The 23,080-nt window shown below is 38.6% G+C and overlaps 1 protein-coding gene across 3 annotated transcripts; it reads right to left on the bottom strand.

The window, feature by feature from the left end:
• Window positions 1–2,191: 2,191 nt before the first annotated feature.
• LOC133837157 (mucin-19) lies at window positions 2,192–20,548 on the bottom strand. 3 transcript variants are annotated; one of them, XM_062267835.1, is made up of 4 exons: window positions 19,859–20,548; window positions 13,088–13,494; window positions 4,599–6,624; window positions 2,192–4,332 (listed from the first exon to the last, which is right to left on the bottom strand). In XM_062267835.1, exons 2-4 carry the CDS (start codon window positions 13,130–13,132, stop codon window positions 3,554–3,556), a joined length of 2,850 nt encoding a protein of 949 aa, XP_062123819.1. In that variant the 5' UTR covers window positions 13,133–13,494; window positions 19,859–20,548; the 3' UTR covers window positions 2,192–3,553. The 3 variants fall into 3 exon arrangements, with proteins under 3 accessions (XP_062123819.1, XP_062123818.1, XP_062123817.1); XM_062267834.1 differs by having other exon boundaries at window positions 19,524–20,543; XM_062267833.1 differs by having other exon boundaries at window positions 19,512–20,536.
• Window positions 20,549–23,080: the final 2,532 nt, after the last annotated feature.

The following is a 23,080-nucleotide window of genomic DNA, read 5'->3' as shown; positions in this document are numbered from 1 at the left end:
TTATTATTAAAAAATGTTTATAAATAGAATTAAGTTAATTATACGCTTAATACATGCAACAATCCAACATTCTTGCTAACAACAACATTGTAGCAGAGCATATTCTATAAATAGTCCCCCGGCATATGCATAAATTGATTGCAAAACCACGTAAAGGATGCTGTCCGGATGATTTAAATACGCCCTGATCTTATGGTGGCTGGGTCCAGTGCACAGTGCACAGCATGTTTACTAATTATAATGACAAATCGGTCAATTATAATGTCATGTCATAAATTTCCAATGCACGATCGATCAGGCCAAAGACAGGAATATTGAATAAAATAGCTCATAAATTGTGAGTGAAAAAAATAAAATGGAAGCGGACGGGCAACTTTATTACAAGAAATGAAAAGTACGCGAGCTAAGGAACATTTTTGCAGTAATTAACTAAGAAGAGGACACTTGCCAGGAAGGGGCAGCAAAATAAGATGAGAGGGAGGTGCTCAAGTGGAAAATAACAAATGCAGCAACGTCAACAGCTCAAGGCAAAAAGGAGGCGGACGAATGCAGGTGGAGTTCGAGTTGCAGTTGCAGTTGCAGTTTTCGGGCCGGAGGCAATTTAATAAAGCCAACGCGAAACTCTCTGCTTACAAAGCTGTCAGAATGGCAATCCAGGCGGCACGCCCACCATATTAAAAAGCAACTAAAAGGACGTGAAGGCGTGCTGCCAGCGTCGTTCAACCTGTCAGATCGTGTAGCCAAAAGACTGAGAGCAGGAGCGAGGGAGACTTTCGAGGGAAGCAACTGAAATAATCGTGTAGTTTTCAAATTTATTGTCGACACGCACTGACTGCCTGCCTGCCTGGCTTTTTTTGTTGGCCAAACGCCCCCAACACAGATCGCCAACACAGATTCCCCGATTCGAGCGAGGTTCAGTTTCACAGCAGATTCCCTGAGTGGTCACACAACAACAATAAGTAAGTATGACCGCAGGCGAACGTGTTCGCTTAACGTTCATCATTCCACAGACACTTTTAGGCACACAGTTCCTGCAGCATTGTAAATTATTTTCGCAGCAGAACAGTTGGAAAAAAAAGGGGGGCAGTAATTGCCTGCAACGGTATAACTATAACCAGTTCCTTTAGCTGTCCATCAGGCAGCTGACCGCAGAGGGCACGGCACAGCACAGAACAGAGCAGAGCACGGCATGGCATCGTCATCTTAGCCCTGTCCCTGTCCCTGACTCAGACTCAGTCCCAGTCTGAGGCAGTCTCGCATTAAATCTGCGCGGCACATTCTCTTTTCGCCAAGTTTATGGGCACAGCATGCATAGTATTTCACACAGATTGCGTCTTCGATGCTTTGCAAAGCTTTGGGGCCCCTTCTTTTGCTTACAGAGCATGTTGGCACTGATTGCTGGCCAGCGATAAGATGACATACCAAAGCTGCTGCTGCTGTGGATACACTCACCCGATTGTCTTCGGGGGCCGCAGCAGCAATTTATAAATAGCTCAACGCTAGTAGGGCTCTTCTATACAGATTGTGGCGCATGCAATCAGTGGAATTTGCCAAGAGTTCGATTCTCGCAATTCTCGCAAATCCCTCTGTGGGCAATAAAAACCAAATGACGACACGCAGACGCCAAACACGTCCGGCGACCGCAAGCAAGGCCGTTCAGCGACCTTCGTTTTGTCGATTTTACAGGTTCAGGTCCTGCTGCTGCTGCACCATCATCATCATCTTCTTCTTCTTTTGCTGATCTGTGCATTCTCTCTGCTTTTGTATTTTGCAGCAGTTAACGAGCAAGCGACCATCTGACATTGCCATCAGCTCTTAATTGACCAAATGCATCCTATAAAAGCCCTGACTTTGTTCTCAATCCCCCGAAGTCGATCCATTTCGATCCTTTTACCATTTCCGCATTTCGCTGTCGAAACTGATAGCACTTATTGTTGTTGTTGCTGTTATTGTTGTTACTGTTGTTGCTGTTGTTGATGTTGCTGATCGTCAGCCCTTTGTCACTTGTTCATATCAATTAAAGTTTAATGATATTGTCGGTCGCTCGATCGCCGTAGGCAGCATGTTTTTAATCAATTTTAAATGGTTATTTACATTATTCCTTCGGACCTGTTTCTCTCCCCCTTTTTTTTTTGCTCGATATTTACAGTATGTTTGTGTTCGCCGCCCGCTGTGAATCCATTTATTATTTACACCATTTACAATTTCATTCAGTGTTCTTTATTAATTTACTTCATTTATATTTACTTTATATTTTTTATGTATGTTTTATTTTAGTTTCTGTTCATATACTCGTTGTTCACATTGCGAAAGTTACTCGTACTTAGGACACTAATTAGGATAGTTTTATGATGCATTTTAAGGTGCGTACGTGCTTTAAGGCCAAATTGGATAATTGGCCAAAAGAGTGTTATGAGTAAATTATGGCAAGTTTGCTAGGTCAAAATTTTGCTCTTCATTCAGTTATAATTTAAATTAAATTAATTACAATACCAACAACTACAATAAATTAATTAAAACATTATCTACACATTAAACAAATTCGATTATACACACACACAGACACACTCAACACAAAGATACAATTATAATTACAATTACATTTATAGTTACAGATACTGATGACGCATACAGACACACTCGCTGATTTTGGGCGTAGGATTTTTAAGTAGGACAGAGTATTGTGGATATGTAAATGTTATGTGTGGACAAAGACTAACTAGGCGGTACTTAAATTCCAGTGACACTAGCCGAAAATGACAGTCAAACATTTGCTTTAAGCTTGACTGGCAAAAGAGCTTGCGCTAAAAGCATATTATGAAAATTTCATAATTTGTATTGATCAATATGAAAGCACGTTAAAGCTTTCATATTTAGTTGAACTTAAATTGATGTATTGTATTTCAAATCTAATTTATGTCAAACAAATCTGTTTAAGCTGGTGCATGCAAAGCACATTAATATTTCTAGTATAAGCTTTGCTCAAATGCATTGATTGAATATTAAATGTTATTTAGTTTTGCTCAAATTGATTGACTGAGTATTAAATGTGATTTATATCAAACAAAGCTGTCTAAGCTTATGTTTTAATGCTCTGCGAAAGCACATGAAATCTTTAATAAATATGATTTATTTGTATTGCAATATTCTGTATAGTTATATTTTATTTCATTTGCAAAAGGGCATCCGCGCAGCTTCTTGAAAAACTGCCACATTCCCTTGTACAAAACTTGTTATGCTGTTTGCTGATTCGCTGTAGAACAATTCTATTGTTCAACTGTCACTTTCTGGCAGTGTCATTGGGCTTTAATAAATGAAGGCTAGTTTATATTAATTTAAGCTACGCTAACTACAATACGACTTGGATCACATGTGTATGAAATGAATGCCACTGCAGCTGTGTGGCAGCTGTGTGGGGCAGGCAGGCAGGCAGGCAGGCTGGCTGGCAGCTGGACAGTCGGCAGGCGGCAGCTGTCGACAGTCACTACGGCAGCAACTGCAACTATGACTGCAACACTGACTGCTGCTGCTGCTGCTGCTGCTGCTGCGACTACTACTTGAGCTTCAAAAATGTCAACAGCCCCTTTTGTATCAAACTACGATCAATGGTCGAGTCGGCGGTGTAACGCACGCCGCTCAGGTTGCCATCGTTGTGGTCGACAACGCCATACTCGCCAACGATGAAGCCATCGTCGGTTTTCTCCTCGACGCGATACTTGCGATAGTTGCGTCCCTCCACCACATAGGCGACTTTATCATCATCTGACTCATTGTTGTTGCTGCTGTTGCCTCTGCCCTCAGCATCCTCTTGCTGCTCCTCCGCCTCTTCGTCTTCGTCTATATTGTCTTCGTCGTTGTTGCCATCGCTGCCATCATAGTCGTTGGCATTTGCGTTGGCGTTGTACACCACTGAACCACGTCCCCGGTCTATGCCACGATTGCGATTGCCGCGTTGCGTTGTTGTTGCTATTGCAGATGCCACCGCTGATGTTGTTGTTGTTGTTGGTATCGTAGTGCTTGTTGCTGGACTGGTTGGTGTGGTGGCTGTGACCAGCGAGAAGCCAGCCGAATTGCCACTGCCACCGCCGCCGCCGCTGCCAGCCTGCAGGCCATGGGCTCGTCCGTTTGTCATAACACTTACGGACTCTTCAATTTCGTAATTTTGCTCTGGGGTCGGTGTGTAAAGCTCGGCGCGTTCGGTTGTAAAATGTGGCAACTGCACATTGGATGACGAGGATGAGGATGACGAGCTGCTCGAGCTGGAACTGTATGAGTAGGCGCTGCTGCCGGACGCTGTGGCTGGCGCAAATTTGGCAACACACTTGACTAGATCTGCCAAGAGGAAGGAGGGAGAAGAAGAATAAACAGTTAGTTGCTTCGTTTTGATAAGTTCAAGATTAGTTGTTTCGCTCTCTGGGGAGACGCGTCTATGTTTTATAATTACACTGTGCTTGGAAATTGTTGTTTGTTGTTGATTGTTGTTGCTGTTTTGGTGCAGCAACTAATTGCAGTGCATTCATAATCTAGGCAATCGTGAAGTGACCCAGTGAACAGAGCAAAAAAAACTGAGACCACAAGAAAAAACCAAAACGACTCACCTCTATTGGGCAATCCTTTGGCATTTTGATTAGAATGTTGCAGCGACAGTGATGAATGCTGACGTTGCTCCCAACATGGACTTGCACTCTTTGATAAAATGGGCTCCAATAGATGGCGATGCTGCTCTGGCAACTGCAATGGCAACGGCAACTGCAACTGCGATTGCGGTGCATTCAATAAATCATAAGGTAATTTATCCAAATTGAAGAGTACACGACGCGGTTGCGAATTGCCCGCATTCAACGTGGACGGTTGTGGTTGCTGATGTTGCTGCTGATGATGCTGTTGCTGCTGCAGCTGATGATTATGCGCATTGTGATAATGCTGCTGCCAAGTGCTGGGCCTAGCAGTGGGCGCTGTGCTGCTGCTGCTGCTGCCGCTGCTCGTTGTCGTCGTCGTAGTTGTCGACGTCGCTGTGGTTGTTGTCTGCGCCTCGCCGAATGCAATGCGCGACACAATTGCTGGGCGACGCGAGGGCACAAAGGTGCTTGGGGCAGCGCCCGGTGGCACAGTTACGGTTGCCCCTGCGGCTGTTGCTGCTATGGTTGTTGGTGTTGCTCTCGTTGTTGTGGTTGCTGCTACTGCTGTGGCTGCTGCTGGCGTGCTGGTCGTGCCAGTTGCTGTGGGCCAATAAGTCTTCGCAGGCTCGCCATAAACTTTGGATGGCTGCGAATAAACTTTCGCTGGCTCCGAATAAAATTTGGACGGCTGTCCATAGACTTTAGCTGGCTCTGAATAAACCTTCTCGGGTTGTCCATACATCTTGGCAGGCTCAGAGTAAACTTTCGCTGGCTCCGAGTAGAATTTCGAGGGTACACTGTACATTTTCGACGGCACAGAGTAGAATTTCGCTGGCTCCGAAGCCAGTCGTGGCATCGGCTTTAAGCTGTCGCTCACATTGCGTTGCGCCTCGGCCAAGATGCCAGCGGATTTGTGCCAGCCACCCGGCAGCTGCAGATCGTCCACATTCTGCGATATGGAACTGTATGATATTGATCTTGACTGCGGCCCGTGACCCTGCTTTGTGTCGTGATAGATCACCGTCTGGAACGGCAGCAATTTGTCGTCGGTAGCTGTTGCGGTTGCTGCCGTTGCCGTCGCTGTTGCTGTTGCTGTTGCATGTGTGTCGGCATCGTTGGCGCGCTGATTTATGCGACTGACATTTCGGGCGGGCAACGCAATGCTGCGAAATGACGCCACCGAATTGGAGCGACTGGAGGCGGCCGCAGCCAACAGTGGCGAGGCCAAAACATTTTGTATGTTCGAGGCGCTGTTCAGTGAATCGCTCTCCGCGTCCATGGCATCGGCAGCCAAGCGTGGCTCGGTCTCCTCGATGGAGAGTTCGCTCTTGTGCGAACGATTGACAAAGTCCACGCCGATGGCGCTGGGCGCACTGCTGCGATGGGCAGGGGTGTGGATGTGGTTGTGAGTAGGGGAATGAGTATGAGAATGCGAATGAGATGGGGAATGAGCTGAAGAATGAGTTGAGGAGTGAACTGAAGCATGAGTTGGAGAATGGACTGAAGAATGAGCTGAGGAAGGAACTGAAGTATGCCCAGCAGATTGTCCATAACTCTGCTTCACTGCCGGCGCATGCGTGCGACTTATGCGACTGCCACGTTTGCTGGACGAGCTCACACTCACAGCCACCACCTTGACCTCATCGCTGGCATTTGGTTTTGTGGTCGCAACACCATCAACGCTCGGTGCATCCTCGAGAAAGACAATCTTGCTGCCTGTGGTCACCAGTTTGACGACTTGCTTATTGCCCTCCGCATCCGACTGTTGCTGTCCATTCGCATTGCGATAGCGTGTCTTATGCTCCAGACTTCGAGCGCCATGCAATCGACCAGCGCCCTCGTAATCATCCTCGCCGCTGTGCAGACTTCGCTGCTGTTCGTTGTGATCGAGAAAGAGCTTAAGGAACTCATTGCCCGCAATGAGTTCACTCTGTCGGCCGGCTGACGATGGTGCTGGGCGGGGAGCGGGTGCTGGAGCAGAGCGCGTGTAACCGCAGCACAACATCTGCAAATATGAAAAAAAAAAAAATACAAATGAAAAAGAAATGATGTAGTTCGTGTCAATTGGATTTTTATGCAAATCAAGTGGGGCACACATGATGCATAAATGCACAGTGCCCCAGAGCTTATCTCAGCGATCTATTTATATATTTGCGTAATTAAAATATCATTCGATATGCTGCTGTCTTCACTCGTACTCGTCGTCGTCGTCGGCACGAGTGCTGCTCTAGAAGTCATGCTCTGATGCCATGACATTTGAATAATGCTACAAGCAAGTGTATTGGGCATTTATTAACACATCAATGGAATGCGCTGCGGCAACGTTTGATCAGCATGTTCGCTGGTCAAACGTCATAATTGCGGGCAAAACTAACAAATGGTTACTTAAAGTGGTGGCAAGTGGCAGCTAATGAAGACAACATATAAATGGCTGACACTTAATCTTTTTTGTTTAGCCGCTGCAGAAAACTCGGCTTAATGCATTGAGGTGCACATTAGACTATAAGGAAAACATTTGCACTTGACTTTATGGTACACAATATTTTTTATTTGTTGTAGTAAAATTAAACAAAGAATTTAATTATGAAATTTCAACTTTAGTATTAATTAGCAATTTTAAGTAAATTTTGTAACTTCTTCATTTAATAAATACTAATTCATTAAAGAACTGTACTGCTTTGAGTATAACTTCGCTTATTTCTGAGACTAAAATTTACTTGACACACTTAACTTTAGCTGCTATAATCTCATTAGTTTATCACTCTGACTCATTCGCTGAATATCTTTAACTTCTTAGAAATTTCGCCTTTCACTCGAACGATCTTTGGAAATACCAAAAGAACCGCAGCGAATTCAAGTCTGTTTATTTATTTCAATAAATGTTAAGTTACTTGAGCATAATTAAAGAATTAGTCTAAAAATATCTCGAAATTACTTTTAATACATAAAATTCGCAAATTATTGCACACAATAGTCAGCAGCTAGATATCAGTTAATTTATTGTTTCTAAACTTTTGTTGTTGTTGTTGTGCGCTGACCTTCTATTTATCCTTTCTTTTTTCTCATTATATTGTATTTGTGAACTGTGCTTGAACTAGGCTGGAGATATTTATAAATCAATTTAAGGCAACACAGAAATTCCGCCCCGTTGTTGGCAAGAGATAAAAACCCATAAGAAACAAAGAAATCTATAAAGCAAAACAAAAGACTTAGGACACGAACTTGCCCTGCAACGCCTCTCGAGCTAACCAATTGAGCAGCTCAGACAAATGGCAAATAAAATACATTTATTGCGTTTGGCGAAATCAGCATAACTAATTGTAATTGAGATAAATCACACACACACACACATACAGAGAGATACACATACATACACTCGACACTTCTATGGAGCTATAAAAGTTAATGCGATTGGAAAGGCGCAAATTGAAAACGAAAAACGAAAAACAACAAAAATAAAACAACGACATAGACAATATTTTTTGCATGCAAGTCAGTCAGAAAATAATAACTTAACTATAAGTATTTTGTATAAAATATGATATAATAAGAACAACAACAACTACAACAACATCCGGCAGCTTTTCGAGCATAACTGCAAATTGCTTGACAGCGCAACGATGTGCAACAACAAAAGCAGAAACAACAACAACTGGGATTAGGTGGGCGCCGATCGCTTGTCGTTTGTCGGCTGTCGACTGTCGCCTCTGGTTTGTTGTTATTGTTTTTGTTTAAAATGAACATTTCTAGATCATATTTAAGCGATTCTATCTAACAATTGCTGGCAGCGAGAGCAACCAAAACACCTTCGCACATGTGCTAAAATTACAGGCAAGCACCCAGGCAGGCGAGCAGGCGCAGCACAAGTCTGTAAACTGTAAGTTGTAAGCTATAAGCAGTTGGGCGAGTGGCCAGTTACCACAGTCAACCGGAGTTAGTCACCAGTGAGGCGGCTCGCCTTGCCTTTTATGTCTAAAATTGCAGAAGTTACTCCAGTGAATGAGCATTTAACATTGACACACAAAAAAATTGTTTGCCGCTGCTGCTGCTGCTGCTGAAAGTTAATAACAATGCGAGCGCACATAGTTAAGAACAATAGTCGAAAAGTGTCTCTAGGGCTGAGTTTAGTAATGTCATGTATATTTGATTACCCCCATAACATTGTCGCTCCCTTCTGCTATTAAAAACAAAAGACACCACAAAAACGTTCTAAAAATACGAGCAAGCACAAACACAAACAAAAACTCGTTTCTCTTTTGACATTATACGAGTGTTGGCAATCTCACACACAGCAGCAGCAACATTCCTTTCCATTGTGCAGAGTTACTTGAACCGACTGGTCAGTGCCATTACGAAGTTTAATGAATGAAATCAAAAATCGAAATGAGTTTAGTGTCTTTCTGTTACTGTTTGAGACGGAGGCTAACCCCAAAAATAGATAGGCAATCATTTATCCTAATCTTGATTGATTTATCAGCTCAGGCTGACAATTTGGCAAAATGCTAATCCTGTTAGACATTCTTTTGCACTTAGCTGGCAAAACGGGCACAAAATTTGGAACTATAGCTTATAGCGTCGTTTCATCATTTATCATTCGATTGTTGCACCTTTCACAACAGCGTTGACAATTTTCACGGCTGTCAACTTAGCGGAAGTGTCAAATATGTGTGTTCAAATACCATATACATATTTCATTTCATAATCAAAAACGACAACGGCGCTCCGCATATGAATCGAACTTTGAAATTGAAGTCTATTGATCTGAAATTCTAAACGCTGTCGGTGAAACTCAATGAGATATCCGCCTTAGCCAAATCAATGGACCTGTTGTTATACATTTAACAATTAAGCAATAATCACGCCTTAATGAACGGCTCTTACGTGTACTTGTGCGCTTTCAAGTGCCGCTTCAAAAAACGATTCGAGCGACGACGCTTTTTTTTTTTTAATTAGCCACAATGATCCCATCATCCAAACAGACGAACGTGTTCTTTTATGACTTTGAATTTTATTGGCCGGCTGCCAAGCACAAGTTGACAAATTCAATTGCGTTTCGCTTTCAATTCGAATTCGAATACGAATACGAATTCAATTCGATTCTTCTCAATAGCAATTTCAATTCGTTTTATGTTTCATTTTTGAATTGAATTTTTATATGCAAATTTCGGAAGTTGGGCACTAATCAATTAGGCGGTAGCTTCATGATTGATGTGACGGGCAACAGCAGCAACAGCGGTGGCAGCTCGAAAATTAAAAACAGAAAACAGGATTTAAGTTGCATAAAAACGAATGACTCAAGACACGAACTAGCCACACACAGCGCCGTTAAACGATTTGCATTGAAACTCACACAACACGGAAAAAGTCGCCAGGCTGTAATAATGAAAACTTTTTCGTTTATCAAATTCGTCTGGTCAACATGCAAAATAACAAAGCAAGAGAGAGAGAGAGAGAAAGGCGGGGGGAAAGAGAGGCAGATAGTCCATGTTTGGTTGCAAAGAATTGGCCAGTGCCCGCATAGTTTGTTTTATTTGCTGTAACTGTAACGTTTTGTTCGTGGCCCAAAGCGTTTGCTGTAGTGGGCGTTGCAACGTTGAAAGGAGCAGCAACCGCAGCAGCAGCAGCAGTTGCAGTTGCACAGTTGCAACAATGTGAATGTGTCAGCGTCTTGTTGCCAAGCGACCATTGTTTAATTGCAGCCACCACCCGCAGCCTCTTTAAGCTGTACAGTGTTGCAACGTGCAGCGTGCAACGCGCCACGCGCTCTACTTGCAACTTCGTCTTGTCATTATCGATTCATTGATCTTCGCTTAAAAGTGCGGCCCACATTAGGGCTGCTCAATGCCACAAAATCAATCTCAGTCGCAGTCGCAGTCTCAGTGAGTCGTTGTCTGTCTCCCCTCTCCAAGTCTGTGTTAATAACACACATTTATTAATTACACAGCACAACAAACAACAGACAAACTAACACTCCTCGCCAAACACACACACACACACACACACACACAATTCTACAAGCAGTTTTGCTAATCGTCATATGCATATCACACACACATGAAAGAAAAGCTGGCTTTAGAATGTTGTTGCACCACGCGACGTTGCACCGCACCCCACTTTACTGCCTGCCCCCCCTTCACCGGTCTCCGCTCTCCGCTCTGCACTCTGCTCAATCAACATCCCCGCCCGCTGCGCATAATTTGCAAATTGCCATCGTCATCGACGACGACGACTGAGACGTCGACTCTCGGCAGTTTTGTGCTTTAGTTTTAAGTTTTTCAGTTCAGTTTCATTTTCATTTTCATTTTGCAGTTTGCTATTTGCAGTCTCGCATAACCGAGCGCAAATCGCGTGCAATTATTTAGCTTAACTTCACTTTAGTCGACTTTACTCTCAATCAGCTGTGGCTTCGACTGCACACTCATTGTGTCCAGCACTCCACTTCACACACATTAACATTAACCAACTGGGCTCAAATTAATAATAATAAAAAACTGCAAGCCAACTCGCATTATGGATGATTTGGGCCAATAAATGTGAGCTCAATCGACACTGCAGACATACAAACAAAAAAATAGAGAGAGAAAAATAGCTCTAGCAATTAATCCATTTATTACTCAGTTTTCTGCAAGACATTTGCAATTGCAATTGCAATTTTTTTTTATGGCCAAATCATTGAACAGTGGCCAGCAACTGCCAGCAAATGAAAACGTGCATTAACTTCAAAAGGGTTGACCAATTCGAATCGATTTCGTTTCGCCGCATTTTGAGTACAATGAGCTCCCGCATAAACTGCGGCTAACGCTGCGTATGCGTGATAAATCATCAGCCCAGCATCTGCACTGAAAGTTCAATGTCGAGAATAAAGACGAAACTTTTGTTGTTTCTTATTTGTTTTTTGGCCCACATCTCGAAAGTAGTTGAAAACCGTGGAAACCGACAACTTATAGAGGCAACGATGAGAGTCTTGAAAAATGATTTGAAGCAGAAAGCAGCAGCAAACTTTAAGTGTTTATTTGTTTGTTTGTTTTTTCTATACCCTGTTCAACTGGTTGCTTGATCGAGTTAATTGTCTTATGCTGGATTCTCTGATAGTAAAAACATCTCTCTTTGCTGATTCACCGACGCGTCGGTTTGATTAGCATTCAAGGTCTGGGAATTAAATAGCTTAATCTAGTTTTTTAAGGTAAAGGTGAAAAGTTAGACTACATTTAATTGAACTGAAGAGATTGCAATAAAAGTGAAATAAATTATTGAAAATTTATGGTACATCTTGAGTGCAAATTGTTTTTAAAATCACTCCATGGAAAGTAAAACTTCTTTTAATTTAAGTGAAGAGAAATAAAAGTTAAATAAATTAATGGAAATTTATTGTACATCTTGAGTGACTTGAATGTTGGCGAAGTGTTTCTAGAGTCACTTTTTCAAAAGTAAAACTTTTTTAATTGAGAAGAAGTGATTGAAAAAAGTAAATTATCTAGAATTTATAGTCAATTTTAAATACAACCAAAAGAGTTTCATATCGAAAGTTAGACTTTTTTATTTATAAAAATAAATTATTATTTTTATTTAATTGAAAGCGAATCTTCCATAAATAAAAAGTGCCTTGAATACTGACCAAACGTTTCTAGAGTCACTTGAAAACATATTTTTAAATTAATTGAAAATGTCTCGAAGGCTAGACAAGACAGCACGCTTGTAAGATCTCTGTTAGCTTCTCAATTTTAATTATATGTGGACTATAAATAAATAAATAATTAGACATACAAAAACATAAATTAAAATTATTATTTCCATTTTAAGTATTATTTGCAAGGTGCGAAATAGCTTCAATAAAAGTTATTTGCTTATTCGTAATATTGTTTTGAGTATAATCAAAAACTAGATAAATGGAAATAATAACAACAAATTTTAAAGTCGTAGACTAACCACTAAACGTTGATGACAATTTAAGACCTTTATTTCATTTCACATAAATATCATATTAATTAGAAGCTTGACGATGTACTTTAAATTAATATTCGGTATGAAAATCGTCTCGGCTGTTGATGATCAGAATATATATAATATCGGAGATGCCTCCTTCTATACATATTTTTAGTTTTCATTTATTTGTAAAAATTATTACATTTTTTAGAAGCTTGAAGATTGACGCACCAAATTGTTTATCTCTGCTTTCATTAATTGACTCGAAACAATATACAATACTTGAAATGTTCATTGAATTTTATAAAATAACAAATTTCTTAGAAGTTTAAAATTGTACTTTTAAAATTGTTTGGCATTCCTTTTAAATTTCTAAAATCTCAATTGCTCATTAATAAGAATATTAAATGCCAAGAGCCCAAAGGGGAATTCCCACTTACTCGATGACAATAACTTTATAAGCAACCACTTGAAATAAACTTCCTCTTTAGCAACAAAAGAATAATTTACGCCTCGAATCAATTAAGAATGATTATTTCACTTACCAACAGTAGAAAGACCAATTGGAGATACCAGCAAAAGTGTGCCATGAGTGCGTGTTGAGAGAGTTGAGTTTGCTTGCTGGCTTGGATTATGATATCCAATCCAATCCAATCGCGACTCTTTGGCGTCTCTTTTCGCTGCCTTCAATTAGCAGATTTAATCAAGCGCTTTAAATATCCGGCGTATTTATTTGTATGCACTTTTTATTCGGAGTTCCTCTTAATTGAAGCTCACTTTCTTTGCCAAGTGATTCATTTGGCCGTTTGTCTTGTCTGCAGTTGAATCATGCTGAAAGTGGGAAGCATTCTCCAGGGTCAACTTTTTAGTTCTTTGTCTTCTGCTCTTCTTTCTGTCTGACTTCTTTCTGTGCGTGTATGTGTGTGTGTGTGTTGCGTGTTTTTGTTAATGACTGAAATTAAAGAACAGAAGCAAGCAATTAAACAGTGCGTTGATAAATTTTGCTGAATTCTTTAAGGCAATAAAGAGCGAGATTAATCTATGGCTGTCATTATAAATTCAATCTATAAAGAACACTTCGCTGATAAGTGGAATAAAAAAGCGTTGAGTTCTTGGAACAATTGCTGACTTTTGCAAGTTCTAATTTTGCAATCAAAATTCCTCAATGAGCAAACACAATATACTGGTAATCTTCTTGGCTTGCAGCCATAAATCCAGCACGAGTACGAGAATATTGTCTGGTCTAAGTGGTCTTTATACCCGCTACTCAAAGTGAAGAAGGGTATTATAATTTCAAAAAATCGAATGGCAACCGTAAGTGGAAATTCAGAGTCGCGATTTTGGTATATCGATATAGCAAATAAAGTTTTTGGTATACTTTAGTATTCTTTCGGAATATTTTTCAATATAGAGAATGGTATTCTAGTTTAAAGTATCGAATGGTAAGCCCTATTTTAAAGCTAGAAACGCGATTCTGGTATATCGATATACCAAATATGGTCTTCGGTGTATTTTTCGGTATATAAATTTGGTATATTATTAGTAATTTTCGGAATATCAATTCGGAATATCACTAGTATTTTTCGGCACGTCAATTTGGTATATTGTCAGTATTTTTGGTATGCTGATTTGTCATAGTATTTTTCGGCACGTCAATTTGGTATGTTGTCAGTATTTTTTTGGTATATTGATAGTATTTTTCGGTATATAAATTTGGTATATTATTAGTAATTTTTGGAATATCAATTCGGTATATCACTAGTATTTTTCGGCACGTCAATTTGGTATGCTGTCAGTATTTTTGGTATGTTGATTTGGCATATCGATAGTATTTTTCGGTATATTGCTAGTATTTTTCGGTATATACATTTGGTATATTGTTTTACTAATACCGTATTGCTTTGCTTTTATGTCTAACCGGTATCTCACAGTCGAGCACACTCGAAGGCATCTTTCTTACTTGTTTTGTCGTTGTTGTTGGTGGGGGCAAGCACATTAAAATGATTACCGAATGAACATCTAAATTGCAAAAATTGATGCATAATTTTGCAAAAGTTATTGGCTGGCATTATAGCTGGCAAAGCCAAAACAAATTCATTGCGATCGGTAATCAATAAGCGGCAGCAAAACAAAATATTCATATAAGAAGTATACATATGCGAGTGTATATTAAGAGAGAAAAAAAATATACATTCAAATGTCAAGGTGCATTTCACACTTGCAAAGCCGTTTGGGGCAGGCAGCTGCGGCAGGCAGGCGAGGCAAATACTAAATACGAAATACTAAATACAAATATAGATAGACCGACAGACTGAGAAATATTTTGCAGCTAATTTTTAAGAGTTGCCAAATGCGATTGAGTCACGGCTAGTAGAATCATTGAACTTGTCTAGCACACAGCTGGCGATGGCGGTGGCAAGCGGGGCAAGTAAGGCAGAAGGCAACATCTTCAGACAAAAACAAGTTGCAGCAGTTTTGAGCCCATGCAGCAAGCCATGCCAACAGCCAGCAGCCAGCAGATGCTAAGCTGTTTAGCTGTGTTTTGCTTGCCGATTTCAACATATTTATAATTAATGACAAATATTTTGATAGCCACAACAATTGGCATGTCATTGAAGTTTGGCATCGGCGCGGGCTTGTGCTTGGGCTTGTGCTTGGGAATGTTTTTTTGTACACAAGTATTACGAATTTAAGCCAGACTTCTTTTTCGCCTTCTTTTTTTTTTTTGGCATACTCATCTCATTCAACTCGTGGCGCGCTCGAGGCGCACATTAGCCTTTAAGTTTGGCTTTATTATTTTATTGGCAAGTGGCGCCCTTTATGCACGCTTCAATCAAAGATTAATTTAATTAAAGCCTCGCAAGTAATTAGCGCTCACGCAGCCTCAACTTCAACTTCAGCTTCAACTTAAGTTCAGGCATTTCCGCCAATAGAAAATAGCCAAAAATATATGTGTATGTAATTAAGCCGACAAACTAACTAAGCAAAGTCAAATGCGGCATTAAAATTTAAAAACAAACCAATGCGACGAAAGAATAATAAACACAAAGTTAAATATATAAAAGAAGCCTGACTATAAAAACCAGTTCTTAGCATAGAGTTCTTATCAAGCCTTCTGCTATAATTACTCATAGTCAAACGCCAGGCAGCGTTCAAGCGTTCAATGGCTTTTAATTACCCAGGAATCTTGCTATGTGCTATACATATAAACGAAGCGAAACCAAAACAATATGTTTATGACTGCCAAATGTTCAGCGCTCATTAAAAATGAAAGTCTCTTTTCGCGCTAAACTTGGCTCATTAATTAACCAACTTTTTAGCCAGAGTAAACGACTTCAAATTATGGAAATTCTTTTTCGATTCTTTTGTGTGACGCATGGCTTCCAATGATTTGTTATCTTTTGACAGCTTGACACCTGCTGCCAGGCTAGTTATCATTATTATCTTTATCTTATGTAACGCTGAGCTGAGAACAGACCGAAAAGTAAAAGTGCCCAAGCTCATCTAAAGGTCGTTGTTATCTCTGCGGCTAGAAACCAGCTTTGCGCTCTCTAGTCTCTGCTAGTCTCTCTGCTTAGTCTCTGTAACTTAAAACTGGTCTGTGTGCTGCTGCACCCAGAAACGGAACCAGCCAGACAGTCAGCAAAAAAACAAGAGGGAAAAAACTAGAAAGAGTATTAGCAGCTTCATACTTAGCCCAGTTGAATCAAGGAGATCGTACACGGATAAAAAAAGAGTTGTGAAATCAAGAATTTTAATCGTTAAAGATACGTCGAGTGCATAAAAATTGTTAAGTAGAGCGAGCAAAACTTGATTTTAAATCTATTTGATAAAAATCCAAGTTCTTAAGAGAACAAATCTGATACTACCATGCCAACAAATCATTTTATAAGATTAAAATGTAGTAATTTTTGAATACATAAAAATTTTTTGAACATGCGAGGATTGAAGCCAATTTTGTTTATTTAATTAGAGAAGTAAGTTTCAGATTTAGGAATTTTGGTAATCTTACAAAATTTGTATCAATCAAATCGAGCAGCATTGGAACCCAAGAATTCTTGATCAGACCACAATGAAGAATGCTTCGCGATAGCTCTACTAACCGAGTCATGAGCAAAAACTGTATAAGCTAGATTACAACTTTATAGAAATTTCGATAGATTCCAGAATTTTGAAACCTAAATCTTGTATTTTTGGTTTTATTTTGAAAACTAGCCATTTTTCCAATTAATGTTTTAAAATTAATATTTTTATATTTTTTTGATTCTTATAACTAGTAATTTTTCATTGTATGGAGTATAATAAAATTCAAAGTTTTAATAATTTAATCTTTTAAAAACACAATTTTTAGATATGGATTGTTTTTCAGTGTATAGAGGAGAAGAATGATATAGTTTACTTTTTAAGAAGCATATTTTTGATATTGGAAGTGAGAAGTAAAAAGTTCTAAGTTTTTGATCTCCTTTTTTCTTTTGGAAATTTAAGAAATTGTTTCTTTTTTCAGTGTATAGGAAAAGTATAATAAAGTTTTCTCTTAAAATGTATAGATTACTACATTTTTAGGATAAATATTCTTGATATTGGAAACAGGTCTTTTTTCAGTTCATAGAGGAGTATGATAAAGTTTACTTTTAATATTAATATTGCTGATTTAATAAACAGTTTTTTGCCAGTGTACAGAGGAGTATGATATAGTTTAGTTTGCCATGGGTGTGGGAGTTGCGAGTAGTAACATAGTAAGAATAATTTTTGTCACTTGGCAATGGCAATGTGCAGTTGTGCAGTTGTGTGTAGTGAAGTCTTGCTCTTGACTCGTGCATGGCCATTGGCGTCAAATTTGTGCAGTTAGTATATAAATTAGAATGCTAATCGATGGCTGATGGTTACGCCCAGAAAAAAAAATAAAACTACACAAATACAAATCAATAGACAATAATCGCACAATAGAATGCATTGCACACAAATTCCGGTTAATAAACTTGATTGAATTGAAGCAAAAGAAAAAGAAAAAAAAAAAAAAACCAGAAGTGCCGCAGCAAATAAATCGTTAGTAAGTACGCTTGTCTATATATTGTATCTAGATACAATAAAGTACCTGTTCGCAAGTGAAGTGGAGTGTGGAACAAATGGGTCGCAAAGTGTTGGACTATGTGACAAATTGTCAAACATTCTCGAATACAAAAGATAGATATAACGAGCGAGACGTGGGGCAGCAGATCAAATGCTGCCAATTGCAATTCAATTGACAAAAGCAAGTTGAGGGACGGGCAAGGCTCAAAGACAAGACAAGCCAAGCAAGGGAGAGGCCACACGACGTATGCGTTATATTTTTTTTGTTGTTGCCAAAAATGAAACCGAAACAGAAACCGAAACTGAAGCAAAGTCACACAAACGACCGCGACCATAAAATTGTTTATATTTCCATGGAATTTGTTAAAAGTTTATTGCACTTCTTTTATGATTACGATTGTCAAATATGAGACGCGTCGAGTGCCATTGCAGTGCTCTAAGCATAAACCAAGAGGGGAGAGGGCAAAAACTTAAAAAAAAAAATACAAAATATATACACACTCTATATAAATCGTATTGCAACCAGTTTGGCCTAAACAATTTGTTAATTTTTGCTTTAGCCGCGTTAATTATTGTGGCTCCAAAGCTCAGCTCACAAGTATTGTTGTTTTTTATTGTTGTTGCCGACTGCAGTGCAATTAAGCTTTTAATAATAATTTGTATTAAAATAGTTGAACGAGTTTGGCAATGGGCTGACTGACGTTTTGCAATTTGGCATAGAATGTGCAGCAGCAGCAGCAGAAAATTACACAAATTATTTATAACAGCAACAAAAAAAATGGTATTAATTGTTTTGCTTTGGGATCGATTAAGCAAACTGCTGCAATGCGAGAAAGTCAAATATCGGCAGACAAATTGATATTCCCCGATTAAAAACACACAAGTAACCGCCTCTTTTCCTATTGTTGTTGAACAAACGTCAATGGTCAATTACATTTAACCGTTAATTATGACAAAACAAAATGTACTGCAATGTAGCTTGCCAAATTACTAAATTACTAGGCGGATCTAATACAATACAAAAAAAAAAAAAAAGTAAAATGTCGGACGTCTCTCGTCTGTCCATCAAATCAACGCAACAAAATGTTGAATACCTTTAATACTTGGTTCACACAACGGGCGGGCCACGTTCGATAGATATTATATTTGATTGCAGCAATCGATGGCGAGGGACGCGATAAACATCTGCTCAATCAAAATTGATCTACACGGCTGTCAATCAAAATTGCAGGAGACAAAAGGTGGCAGTTGCCCCGTGCCCCTTCTACTTGCCCCTATCCGAAGCCTTTTGAAGTCGTTCGTTAATGCATGCCACAAAGGCTAACTGTAAGGCAAATAACAGCTAACACACACACACACATACACACACAGACACTCACTCACACACTTGCATGGAAACACACACTTTCATCGCTGACCTTGAGGCAATTCACTGGCTATTTGCTTGTTTTTTTTTTTTTTTTTTTTCTTCGTTGTTTTCTGCACCTTTTTTGGCCGACATATTTTCAGAGCAGTTGCAGTCGCTTTTTTAGCTCAAACTGAGCTCAACTTAATGTTGTTAGTAACTTTGGGCCGTGCAGATTTCTAAACACAATTGAAGACAAATCCACTTTATAGCCGTCAAAATGTAAGAGAGCAAAAACCCAAAACAAAATACGTTAAGCAAGGCAGCAAAAATTAAAACTTCGAGTACAAACGGCAATAATAACAACAACAAAAACAGTAACAACAACATTGAGCAGGCAAAAAAAATGTTAAGCATAAAAACGCGTTTGCGCATAAAAAACGTTTTGGCCAATTTTTAGCGATTTTGCTTGTTGTTGTTGTTGTTTCTGTTGTTATTGTTGTTGTTTTTTTATGTATTAACCGTTACTTTGTTTTTTAACCCGCTGAGCTTACCAATGCACCCACCACATTTATTGTTGTTGTTGTTGTTGTTCTCGCTCTTGTTGTTGCTGTTATTATTTTCGTGGTTGTAGCTGGATTTTTAATCCCGTGTTGTTGCTGTCGAAGTTTGATTTTCGTATTTCGTATTTGATTGTTTTGGCTTTCTATAACACGAGCTGTTACTTACGATCTGTTATTGTTATTGTTCAGTGCAATTGTTGCTAAGCCGTTTTTTTTTTTACTCAATTTCAAATTGGAGCAATATTGGCGCGCGTCATATATAGGCGATATGTATTTAATGACGAATTATTTATGGCTTTTAGAATATGAGTTCGTTTTAATTTCAAATTTATTTTTACCAGTTTCGGGTTTTTGATTCTGTTCTTTGTTTTCTTTCTCTTTCACGTTGTTTAGCTTGTTGATATTTTGTGATTGGATTATCGTAGTTGTTGTTGTTGTTGTTTTTATATTATAATTTTATTCTTTTCGTTTTTATATATTTTTTTTAATTTATTTGTATTTGATTGGGCCGCACTCACACACTCTGAAAACTTTATATTTAACTGACTTTGTCGAAATGAGCTTGCATTTGTATTTTAGATCAACTCGTCCAACGCGGCGTATGATGAATTTGTTTTTAGCATTTCTTTTTAGTACTGTCCTTAAATATGTTTTCAGCTGTGTTCTGCTAGCGAATGTTGTTGTTGTTGTTGTGGTTGCTTATTCAAATACTTCTAGTGTGCACTTCCAGTACAACTTCCAGTTCCACTTGCAGTTTCCAGTGGCAGTGGCAGTGCCTGGCAAATTTGACTTTCACGACAGAGCGACAAACACACAAACGCAACGGCAACTGCAACTGCAACACCACCAACAAATAAATCGGCGACTCCGAGAATCGTATTTGAAAATGAATTTGTTTTTGCTCTTGTATATATATAGAGAGAGAATATATATTGAGTTGTGCAGGTTGTGCCGTGCGTCCGTTTGGCTACAGCGTCCACAATTAACTGAATTCCCACAGCGATCAGAAAACTGATAAGTGCTTGGCTGGCTAGCGCCCAAGAAGGCTGGCTGGCTAAAAAGCTCAGTAAGCCAAGAGACACAGACTCGAAGACTCAGTCAGACTCGGAGCCAGTCGCAGCCACCGCCAAGTGCCAAGGCAACAACAACAACAGTAACAGTAACAGCAGCAACATCGCCGCCGCTCAAGAAAGGCAAAAGCACAAGTCGAGACACACACATGCGCACGTGCAAGCACGCATACATTCGCAGTCGGTTACATCGACAGGCGCACAGTGGAGCTTACAGAGTGAAAACATAAAATATAGCATGTACTTAAATTATGATTTAATTATAAAGTACTTCAAAATATATAAATTATTATTTAGTTTTATTAAATTCTCATTTATTTTTATGTTCATATTTTAAAAATACGTCTACCAAAACAAAGAGCTAAGAACAAATTCTCTTTAGTTCACTTCCTCAGTGTTTATTCTCATTTAATTCACATTTATTTTTATATTTATTATCTCACGCAGATCGAGAACTATTAACTCTTCATGTTATCCATAAAAATTCGCCTCATTAAGAAACAATGGACCAAGGTGCGACGTGCTTAGCTGATTTGCTTCTTGATCTGATGACGTAGAACGCAAGCTTTTATGGTCTAACATTGCGAGCAAGACACCAACTCATAAAAGCTCATAAAAGAACGTAAACGTTCGGTGTCACTGTCCAAGAGTCGGCTTCGTGTGAACTTCGTGTGAGCGACGACCATCGGTCATCGGAGCCGAAGCTTTCAAAGTTGTTGATAGCATTGCAATTGGTGCTGCCACTTTAGCCGATTTACAGCCAAAGTTGGCTGTTTATTAAACTGCAATTTTTTTTAAATTATAGTTAAGCAACTATTTTGTTATGCACTATAATTAACTATAATTTAATAAAGTTTATTTATATTGTTAAGTTTAAAATAATTGCCGGCAGCTGCCAACATAAGCTGTGTCAGCAGCTCAAACATATGTCTGTTAACGCAGTTTTGCGTTAACATGAAACTGTTAAGGGCAGTTAACAGTGCGTGAACTTGGCTGTGAACGCAATTTTGCATCGATAACTTTTGCTGTGGGCGCGCATTTTGAATCGTGAATGTGAAGCAATGTTAATGACAAGAAGGTTAAAATAAAATATGCACATGTTTTTGATTTATCAATTCTATTATTAATATGCGATTAAGTCATTCGTTCATATTTATTATCAAGCCATATCGATTTACAGTATTTACAAGCAATATTAAATGCGATATTATCAAAATCAATTGCAACATTTCGCTAGTAATTGGGCTGAGGGATTTTATGTTTATGCTTAATGCCTAGCTATAGCCGTTATAATATTGTTCGTTTCAATGTTTAACGTTTCAAAAATGCACAATATTTTGTATTGGAATTAAATAGCTTATCACAAAATGAAAAGGAATAGCTGTACATTAGATTGTAATTGTTGCTTCAGAACATCCAATTATCAAATTTCCCGCGACGTGTTTGCTGTCTGTATCGGAGAAGAATTGAAAGCCATTTATTAGATGGTTGGTGATAATTTTAAAATGTCACTAGGTGAACACTATGCTAATCATCTACAGTTCTAGACATTTAATGATTATATGGTAGGGTATTTTAGTATGTGTATCAAAATTGCAAATTTGGGAATTTCAGTTATGATATGAATTTTTTTAGTTAGTTGACATGATGATATGATGGCATTATAAAAGAAAAATCGAAAACAAAAACAGACATTTAAGTATATAATTTTTAGTTATTTATTTGGATTACTTAACGCTTACGGCAACTTCATCGAACTTTATTTATTTACTCGTATAATATATGTTTATGGGTTTTTATGTTTTCCACTTTTTAGTAGTATTTTATAGTACAATTTTTTCATAACTTTAATACATCATTAAAATAATAATAATTATAATCATATGAACAAAACAAACTGTAATTGAATTATGCTTATGCTAAATGCTAAAGCGCAGCTCATTTAAAAGAAATAATCACACAATGCCCACAAAGTTTATCGGAAATGTTTTTTTTGTTTTGTAAAAATACTTATCAAAAATATGTTGAAACTGAAAGAAACAGTCACTGCATGCAATTTGTTATACCAACTTTAGTTATGGGTTTTTGCTTTAAAACAAAATGGCAAAAATTATCAATATAACATAATAATAATCATATATGATATAGATAAATGGAATAAAAAGAATGCGGCAGCTCTGCATGTTGAACTGGCTCTTCAGGTTATCGCTGATAAGTACAAAGTTGTAGTGGAGTGTTTTTTTTCTATATAAAGTATGTTGGGATTGTCTTGGTTTGCCGCACACAGTTTGACAAGCATTGGAATGTTTTTGGGAGAAACCATATATACTAGATACAAATATATAGATATAGATATAGATTAAAGCTAGCTAAAATTGACTTTAACTACAGAAATCTAATCGCACAGCTAAGCGGGCCACAACAAAAACAATAATCAAAGTGCAAGCACGACTATGAACTATGTATGAAAAAATAGGTAGGAGGAGGTGA

Source organism: Drosophila sulfurigaster, chromosome 2R (genome assembly GCF_023558435.1).
Source record: "Drosophila sulfurigaster albostrigata strain 15112-1811.04 chromosome 2R, ASM2355843v2, whole genome shotgun sequence".
NCBI classification, from domain to species: Eukaryota; Metazoa; Arthropoda; class Insecta; order Diptera; family Drosophilidae; genus Drosophila; species Drosophila sulfurigaster.
The sequence above is the reverse complement of the archived record's forward strand: the minus strand, read 5'-3'. Positions and strand labels throughout refer to the sequence as shown.

Coding starts and splice junctions, on each gene's coding strand:
- LOC133837157 (XM_062267835.1), bottom strand. CDS start 13,132: ATGGCACACTTTTGCTGGTATCTCCAATTGGTCTTTCTACTGTTG. Junction 6,625..13,087: donor AATTGGTCTTTCTACTGTTG/GTAAGTGAAATA, acceptor TCATATTTGCAG/ATGTTGTGCTGCGGTTACAC. Junction 4,333..4,598: donor CAAAGGATTGCCCAATAGAG/GTGAGTCGTTTT, acceptor TCCTCTTGGCAG/ATCTAGTCAAGTGTGTTGCC.